Source organism: Fukomys damarensis, unplaced genomic scaffold, assembly GCF_012274545.1.
Source record: "Fukomys damarensis isolate Sample0158 unplaced genomic scaffold, DMR_v1.0_HiC HiC_scaffold_19, whole genome shotgun sequence".
In the NCBI taxonomy this organism is placed as follows: Eukaryota; Metazoa; Chordata; class Mammalia; order Rodentia; family Bathyergidae; genus Fukomys; species Fukomys damarensis.
In genome coordinates, this window is record NW_022900931.1 from 13,649,780 (window position 1) to 13,659,593 (window position 9,814).

The window sequence follows — 9,814 nt, forward strand, 5'->3', positions numbered from 1 at the left end:
AAAAAAAAAAAAAAAAAAAAAAAAGACAAAAATCAGGGCTAGATGTGTAGTACTTGCCTACCATGCAAGAGACTGGATTTGCAGGAAGAAGATATATAGAAAGCAATTGAAAGTGGGCCTGAATAGGCAAGGCTGGAACCATTTGAACAATAGAACTAAGAAGGTAGGATTACATCACAAACTTTAGTATAAAATACATATCTTCACATCTGTACTGATATAAATACATTATTGCAGATTTAAAAATGGAGAAGAAATGAATCTGTCACCTAAAAATTTCCAAATAATTTGTGTAGCTGACTCCACTCCGCAAGATGGATTGTAACTCCTCACTCCTTTAGAGTGGAATACCAGAACAATCTGGAAAGTGGGGAAAAGAAGTAAACTTTGCAGTAGAAACAATGGGTAAATACCACCTCAGCCAAGGGCTCAAGGCTGATATCAGCAGCAGAAGATCATGTTGACGGTGGGTACCTTTGATGTGATGTGATAAAACGTGGCACTTTACCTGCTTGATTGTCCTTCCCAAACTCAACCCCAGGCAACTGATGTGAACATTATACAGGTCCTAATTGAGAGACATAAAATATCCGACCAGTGCTTTCCGAAGTCATTGAAAAAAGTGAAATCATAGGAGCTGTGATATCTAAAGGGAGCCTGTGGAAATATGACAAATGTACTGTCCTGGATGAATACTGGGAAAAACCAACGAAATGTAAATGAAGTGTGGACTTAGGTTGATAATGATATGTCAGTATCAGTTCCTTAATCGTAACAAATGTACCATACTAATATAAGACAGTAATAATAGGGGACACTCTGTATTACCTCTATAATTTTTCTGTAAATCTAAATCCATTCTAAAATTAAAATTTACTTTAAATAAAGGAAACAACATGTTCTACAGGGACTGGAATGACAAAAAATATTGTGGTTTACTTTTTCTTGAGCATTGCGTGGCTGGACATCCATCCACCCATGTGTCATAAAATTATTTGTTTAATGTCTCCTGTGTGTCATGTTTTGGGGATGTAGGTGTTTACAATTTTGTAGCACATAAACCCAGATGTATTTACAGTACGGTCAAGAAGGGGAACTAGACAAGAAAATAAACATGTGGGCCCCTACCGCTGTTCCTGTGGTGGATGGTCTTCCCTGCTTCTCCCAGAGGAGGAGCCTCAGCTCGTCCAGAGGAGATTGGGTCCTTCAGATGGTGTGATTTTTAAGTGACAATTCCTTTTTTAAAAACTCCTGTAAATGTAGTTTGACCCTTTTTCTTAATAAGCTCTTCTAAGGTACTTAAAAGAATTTGGTTGATATTCAGTGTTGTACCCCAAAGTCTTTTAGTAAATCAGAAAAATTTCACACAGTAGGAAAATACATCTTTCTCTTATGAATTCTTTTGGGGTGTTTCCCTCACTTGCTTATATCTGCATGGGGGCTTTAATGCCTTCTCTTTCATTGTGTCATTTTCATGTATATGGCAGGGGCTAGGCGTCAGTTCTGTTGTCCACTCATTTATTCATTCATGAGTGGACTTAGCACGTGCTGTCTGTCTTAAGGCTTCTGCACTGTGTTTTCCTGCTTGAAATGCTCTTTCCCCAGAATTCCTTCACTCACTCTCCATTTGAATATCACTAATCATAGATGCTGTCAGTACTCTTGAAACACTGCTATCCTTCCCCAATTCTTCATTCTCTGTCGCATTACTTTGTGCTATTTTTCCACAAAGCATTTATTACCACTTGACATTTATTAGTTAATATAACTGTTTTGTTTATTGGTCTTTTCCCTGCATCTGGAGCAGAGTCTGGCACATAGTAAGCACCCAGCAAATGTTTGTTGCATGAATACATATTCAGCAGGCCTGTCTCCATTTCTTCTAATTGGCTTACAGACCTAAAGAAAAGGGTTTTGATGACCTGCTCTGATGTATCAGAGTTTCCTTGATAATTGCTCAGTTGCAAAGCTACCTAATGTGTTTGCTTCATTTATATTTGTAGAATATGTCACTGTTTTCAAGATGCTTTTGCATAGATTGTCTTGCAATGCCATGTGTGGGGATTTTTTTTTAGACCTATTCTACAAATGAAGAAGATAAGGAGATAATTTGCAAAGTAACTATCAGAGCCAGAGCTAGAAACCGGATCTCCTGACCTCTGCCTCTCCAGGGATGACCCTGGGCTCAGCTGTCTTCTCTACCTGTGTAGAGAGTACGTGGTCTTCAGGGCAGGAGCATAAGTGGCTTGTTTTATATCCCCCACACCCATTCACAGTGTCGATGAAGCATGTCTGTTTGGGCCTTTTGTCCTACAGAAGCTGTGCAGAGCTATCTTCTCCATCCGAAACAGGTGGGGGATGTTTTGGCTACTTCTTCCTTCAAGTTCTGTTTTCCTTTGATGGATCTGGGAAGAGTCTCAGAGATCAGCTTTAGGTTTGGGCCCATAGATCTAATGGGCTCAGGCAGTGAATCATCTGGAACCCTTGGGTGTGTTAAATCCTGATTCCCTTTGTCTGGCATAGGTCTGAGAGCCTCCTTTTTTCTTTTCATTTAGATGTTTCGGTATCTACACATTGGGTAATGTTCAAATCTGGGTAAACATCTGTCTCCTCAAATAGTTACCATTTTCTAAACATTCAAAATCCTTTCCTCTAGCTTCTTTTTTCAAAATATACAATAAATTATTGCTTTTTATGTTCTCTGTGCAAACACACCAAAATTCCTCTCTACCCGTAATTCTGTACCTGTTGATCCCCTCACCCTCTGCCCTGTTGTCTTAGGCTGCTTGAGCATGGTTCACATATTGAATATTTCAGGGCTAGGTATCCACATGGAAGGTGGGTTCTCAATTGGGCTGGCCGTGTGGCCCCAAGTTTCTTACTTTGAAACAAGCAGATAGATTGGTAGATTGCTTTGGCTAAAATTATACACATACACACCCCAGCTCTGTGACTACAAGTAAGTTACTTCACTTTTCTGTGCCTCCATTTCCTCTTTAAAAAAAAATTTTTTTTTTCCTGTACCTTGGTTCAAACTCAGGACCTTGCACTTGTGAGGCAGGTGTGGTGCCACTGAGCTAAATCCCCACCCTTTCCTCTTTTAAAATGTTTGCGTTATTACTAGCAAGCAGCAATTGTAAGGATCATCTGAGTCAAGCACCTGTAAAGCACCTGTCGGTATAATGCAGAGCATATCGCACTGCCAGTACATCGTAACTGTTACTGTCATTCCCTGGTCTCCTTGTGCTATTCTGTGAAGCTACTTAAATAGATTTAAGATATTTTTAAGGAAAGTTGTTTAAAATATTTGCAAAATAAGAAATAGCATAATATCATCACTTCTCGACCTTTTGGCTAAGATAAAGAATAAAAATGGCATGATATCTTTCATGAAAATCCTACTCTGGTTGGAAAATAGCATGTCTATCGATGAACAAGGCAGTAGAAATCAGTTCATGGTGATTCCTTCTGTGTACTTTCTATCAAGCATGTGGAAATGGGGGAGAAGTGCATGGCCACTCCAGTTTTGTAGTAACGCATCATGTTCTGACGTATGAAGCACAGGGCATCCAATTGTTCTTTATTCTTCCCAGCTATGCATTACATAAACCAACTTGGTTTTAACTGGCAATGTAGAAGAATGGAGGAGAGAGGGCCAGAGGTCTGTAAGGCCACATTGGGTGCCTAACTTAATTCTTCCAGTTTTAAAAGAAGGAAGAAAGTATGGACAATTATTTTAAAGGTAGATTTTGGGTTTAGTTTTTCAAATAATTAAAGTTGTATTCCTCAGGGGGGAATAATTTACACAACTCATTTCTTTCACTGACTTACATGTAAAAAAAAAATACGTTTTTAATTAACACAGGAGTTTTTCTTGCTTTTGTTTCAGGATCAGATTTTATTAAGACCTCTACTGGAAAAGAAACAGTAAATGCCACCTTCCCGGTAGCTATAGTAATGCTACGGGCCATTAGAGATTTCTTCTGGAAAACTGGAAACAAGGTAGAGTATTGCAGAAAATCTCTCTTTAAAGATAATGTTATTTATAGTACTCATTACAGCCACCACGATAACTGTCTTTATATGCAGAAGGTGCGAATGAGTTACCTTTATTAAGATAAATGTTTAATTTACCTCTCATTATAAAAGAACACATTTATGGGGGGGGATGTGTGATTAACAGAAAGTGAATGTGAGCGTGCAAGTGTGTGTGAGATCAAGATGTAAACTCACTTTATGTCCTTTTCTTAACCAAAGACAATTTTATCATTGACAAGAGATTCCTAAATGGGTTCTTTAATGAATTAATTCTGCTGCAACACAGAGGCTTTCTGGCAAGGCGTTGGCCAGCGAAAACAGGTTAATGCAGAAATTAAACTTCCTTGAGGAATGGAAAGAATTGCAGAGTAACATTTATTGAATGATAAGCTGTGGTGGTGATATGAAAAGTATGCAATATAATGGGAAATAATCTTTTCCTGTCATTATTGAAGGACACACATAAATTGGTTTTTCTGTTGGGAAACCCCCGGTCCAGAAAAACTTATTACTTTTAATAATATGAGGTGAAGAGAAAATTCTCGAGGAGATGAACTTATTAAACAAAATAATGAAATGCTGTGAAACAGCAGGGAAAAGGTAGCTAGACGTTATATAGCTCTTGAATTAAATATCCATTTTTGCGTTTTATGGCAGTTGGATGTGCTCTTTGGAAGACTGTTAAGCTGAGGAGGGTATATGCTAGCTTTTGTCAGCTTTTTGAAAAATAATACATGTTTTTTGAAACATATGAAGTTAAAAGGAAAAAAATGTGTATGAGGTATTTTTGGATGAGGTGTTTGGATTTTCCTTTTCACTTCAAGCTGCTTGTCTAGCTGCAAATTAACTCTAAGGATTTTTTAACATCATTGGAGAGAAAGATAGTGTGTGTTGTTTGCGTGCGTGCGTGCATGCGTGCATGCGTGTGTGTGTGTGTGTGTGTGTGTGTGTGTGTGTCTTTAATGAGGCTTTCCCTTCTTGAGAGGCATCTTTTAAAAACCAGTCTCTTGATTTCTGCCAAATAGAACCCCAAAAAGGCCTTTAATCCTTTGCCAGCTGGATGTGATGACTTTATAAGTGACTGTAGCTTCAGTCTATTATACAGTTGGAGACTTTTTTTTGTACTGGTTGTGAGAGGAAATAAACACTTTCCAGAATTTCCTCTCTTAGAATAACCTCCAGTTGGAAGTACAAATAGCTAAAATGTCTATTGTAACCTGCAGATGACAGCTGATCCAACTTGTGAACCCTGCTGGATTGTCCTTCTGCACAGATTCACATAAGGTTTTTTAAAAAAATAACTTTTGTTTTTGTTTTTGTTTTTTTAAAGAAAAGCAATAACAATGAGGAATCTCTTGGTTTCTCAGGTGAAAGTATCACTGCTCCATAGATTAGTAGTTCTCTCTCAGCCAAAGCCCATGAAAATCAGATGAGAAGCCCTTATCTATTTAGATGCCTCGACCCTGTGTCTGGCGTTGCTAAGTCTTAGGCATCCTCGGGCATCTGTGTTTCATAAGCTCCATTGCCAGGGTTAACGCATGCCATTGGGGACCCAACAGATGTCTTTTGAGTAGTGACCCGTGTGCCCTGTTAACATGTGTTAAATGGTTGGAATGCAGAAATGAACAAGTGCCCTTCCAGGAAAGCTCTCAGACAAGCCAAGAATTTAGAAAATGTTTCAAGTGCCCAGTGTTCCAGTCTTGTTTTCTGTCTTTCCAATCCTTTCTTTTTAATTGTGTGAATCATTTCCCCTTAATAAACAAAGCCCAACCCAACTTCAGGAGAGGGACGGGTATGTTGTGGCTTGTGTTTAGATGCTCCCCCTCCGAAAGCCTCATGTGAATGAGCTGGGGCTCTTTTGGATGTGGCTGAATCTAAAGTGTGTGATGCTGGGATTAAGAGCCTGTGATTACTAAACCCTACACGTGAGTTGTTTTGCATTGCCCTAATCCTGGTAGTGTGAATAAAAGGGGCAGAAAGATACTGTTAAACTCCCTCGCTGCCTTTGCGGCCTTGTGTATACCATGAAGTGTTTGTCCTCTGCGGCACCCCTCCCCCTTCTCTCGTTGCTTTTGCTTCTTCTGCTACATGAGCCCTTGCCCCTCTGCCACCCTGCCTTAGAGCCAGGGGATTATGGACTGAAACCTCTACAAACTGTGAGCCAAATAAACCTTTCCCTCTTTAACTTTGAGTGTTGGCTATTTTGCCTCAGCAATAAGAGAAAAGTAACAGACGCAAGGCCCAAGTCAAATTGTTCTCATTTAGTCACATTCTATGTATGGGTCTACAAATCAGGTACAGACGTTTTGGGTTGTAGAGAAGATGCACGGGTGGCCCTGACCAAAAATTTCTACATCATTGATTTAAGTGGTGTTTTACAGTGTGATAGGCTGCCTCCTAGACCATGATTAGTGTCACTCCTGAGAAGCAGAGGTTTAATATTTCATAACTGATTTCATTATAGATTTATATTTTCCATATTCTCGCCCTTAAAAAAATAGATTAACTTATGCGTGAATCACTCTTTGGAAACGTTGCCAGATAGACTTGCTGACACAAACTGAACTATATAGAAAATCTATGTGAGGCACTGCCTGATTGACAGAAAGGCTTCTGTGATTACCATATATGCTAATATCAGCTAATTGACGGGTTTTGTTTTTTTTTTTGCCTCATTAAAAAAGCCTCATGCCCCCCACTGCCTTACAGGGTCATTGTTTGAGGTCCAGAGTCACAGCAGATATGATTACAATTGCTGACCAGTGTAGTTGTGCATTCCTATAATCCCATCTATTTGGAAGGCTGAGGCAGAAAGAGTGAAGTTTGAGGCCAATCTGAGCTACTTAGCAAGACCCTGTCTCAAAATATAAATATGAAAATCAGCAAGGGGTTGTAGCTTGGTGGCAGAGTGCTTACCCAGCATGTAGGAGACCCTAGGTTCAATCCCCAGTACTGCCTCCCACCAATATAAGTGCTGCCTTGCTCCTGTGTGACCATGTGACGTTGTATGATTGAGCCACGGAGATCAGTTAGGAGACTTACTGATATTTCAAATGAGAACTGGTGAAGGTCTGTACTGAATGTAGTGTAGGAGGAGCAGACAGGGAGAGGAGCATTTGGGAGACACAGAAGCTGAGGAGGAAAGATTGTTAGGTCTTGACTGTTGAGGACTGGGATGTGGGCAGAATGGTGGACTTCAGGTTCACGCCAAGGGATCCTGTGTGAGTTGATAGTAGGACACTCGTGTGTTACCTCCCTTCTCTCGCACTCGGTTGGCAGTCCCTCCTGTTGCGCTACTTACCAAAGAGCAGCTCTGAATAATAAATTGAGAGCCTTAGTACTTGTGCTAAGTGAGTGTTGTTTGCTCTTAGCTATAGATTCTCTTCCACTGAATGGTTAGGGTCCTGGACAAGAAAGTCCAAATGATCAGGGTTTTGCCACAAATGGAACATAGTTTTCCTCTCCTGGCAAATACAAGATATTATTTAAAAATGTAAGGTATTGGCTGAACTGGGCTGGCCCTAAAGACTTCAGAAGTCTGAAGAGCTCTCTTTTTCTATTGTGTTTATGTAACTGGCCTGCCTGCTTTATAGAACTCTGCCTACAACTTCAGAAAGAAATACAATTAAGTTGATTAAAACAGCTGCTCGCTATCCTTGCTGAGTTGCTGCCAGTATGGCTAGGGTGATCTTGTGGACTTAAGGATTCTCTTCTGTTATTTTACACACACGTCTGTGTTGAACCTCAGGATGTAGGCTGAAAGGTGATATAGAAGCATACTCGTAGAAGTGTAGCTAACAGGCTTCTGTGATACACTGTCCTATATATTGACACCTTTCTTGGTCTCTCTCAGATTCTCAGCCAAGGCCTACTGATGGTGGAGGGTTATGACTTTCTAAGAAGCGAAATGTTAATGAGGGTTAGGTGCCCTCCTTTGAGTCTCCTCAGAGGCAGTGAGACTCTTCCTATTAATCCTGGAAAAGTTACTTTGCAGCATGGGTGGACATCAGTGATGGAAGCTCTTTTGCTGGATGAGATGAAAGACACTGAAGAAAAAAAGAAGGATCAAGATTCCACATGAACACGCTACCATTTTTTAAAGCAGTCCGATAACACTCAGGATTCTCCTCTGTCTTCCTCCTAGGTGGGCTTTAAGCCAGCGGGAGGCATCCGCACTGCCAAGGACTCCCTGGCGTGGCTCTGTCTCATGAAGGAGGAGCTGGGGGATGAGTGGCTGAGGCCAGAACTCTTCCGCATAGGCGCCAGCTCTCTGCTCACAGACATAGAGCAGCAGGTGAGTGGTGACTCACTGTCCTGGCACTCAGCTGCCAGGTGATTTTGAGACAGAAATGGGGGACCGGAGGTGAAAACTCATCCGATTCACCTCATCACCTCTAAGCCTCTGCCTTCTCTCAGGTAGACATCCACCTAAAACAGATTGGCTGGAGATTCTGCTGAAACAGAACCCCCCCATACTGGGGATTGAACCTCCAGCCTTTATGCAGAGCTACATCTCTAGCCTTTTACAATTTTTTTGATTTGAGATGGTCTCACTAACTTGCCCAGGCTGGGCTCAGGTTTGCAGTCCTCCTGCTTCAGCCTCCCAGCGTAGCAATCACTCTGTGATCGTATACGGATAACCTTATATGTATGACTGTATAGTGATTATTAATGAGCTAACCTTTGATCTTCTTCACAGATTTACCATCATGTGACTGGAAGGTACGCGGCTTCTCATGATCTTCCAATGTCCTAAATCAGCAACCTGCCTCAGAGAAGTTCTTTGCAACAATGTTTAAATGTATTTTTTTTGCATAATTCCTAGCCATGCCATTAAAACATAGGAGAATAGATAACTGACTTTTTTCTCTTAAAATTTCTACTGGATTTAAGCCTCAGAAATGAAAGAAAAAGCAAACTAATCTATAAGTGGCCCTCATTTCAGGTACATCTGAAACTACCTTAATTACCAAAAAAAATCTGCACTATTAATTTTGTGAAGGTGTTCTCCTGAAACTCTGGGTAAAATGTGCATGATAGTTTTGAAACCATCAAATTCTAAGGGGTGGGGAAGGAAGCTACCCAGGAAGTATGCCCAGCAAACAAATTACAGCATTCCCGAGCTGCTACAGAAATGACTCCAGGAGCACCAATTCTGTGTTAATATCCTGCCATGAAATCCCATCCTTAAGTTTTGTAGAGAAGATTTTTTTAAAAACTAATTGATTTACTTCTCAAATTTCTGATATTGTTATGTGGAACTATGAATGTGGTTGAATTTTTTGAATAAAAAAGTGATCTTGTAGTTGTTTAAAAATTGCTTTAAATTATGACAGTACATATTCAAAAAATCGATCCATTAAACATAAAGAGGTTTTATCAGTGACTTTTTGAATCTCTGTTATAGGTTCCTTGAGGATGTATCTCAGATAAAGCACCTTAGTTCGTTACGAGAGAATATAACTTATATCTGTGTTCTGAAACTCTTAAGATTTTTCTGTCATAGTGAAAGGGGGAAAACAGCAAATAGTAACACTAGGAAAGCCTTACTATGTGCTAAGCTCTTTACGAATATCACTTTATTTAATCCTCCCTTAATCCTTATAATACTAAGGTAAGTACAGTAAAGTTTTTAATCCTCACAATAGTAAGTACTGATATTATCACCCTTTCATACAGATGAAGGACTGAGGATCAGAATTTAAGCAACCTGGCAGACGCTGCTAGGAGTGAGGATTCAGACTCGAGCCCCGGTGGGCTGTGAGGCTGCAGTGGT

At 40.1% G+C, this 9,814-nt stretch overlaps 1 protein-coding gene across 1 annotated transcript in view; it reads left to right on the top strand.

Annotated features, from left to right (window-relative positions):
• Window positions 1–9,244, top strand: part of Dera (deoxyribose-phosphate aldolase) — a 95,578-nt gene extending 86,334 nt beyond the window's left edge. The window contains exons 7-9 of the mRNA XM_010616204.1: window positions 3,890–4,002; window positions 8,183–8,332; window positions 8,738–9,244. Of these exons, the coding sequence (XP_010614506.1) occupies window positions 3,890–4,002; window positions 8,183–8,332; window positions 8,738–8,794 (320 nt within the window). The 3' untranslated portion in view covers window positions 8,795–9,244. The remainder of the gene's footprint in view (window positions 1–3,889; window positions 4,003–8,182; window positions 8,333–8,737) is intronic.
• Window positions 9,245–9,814: the final 570 nt, after the last annotated feature.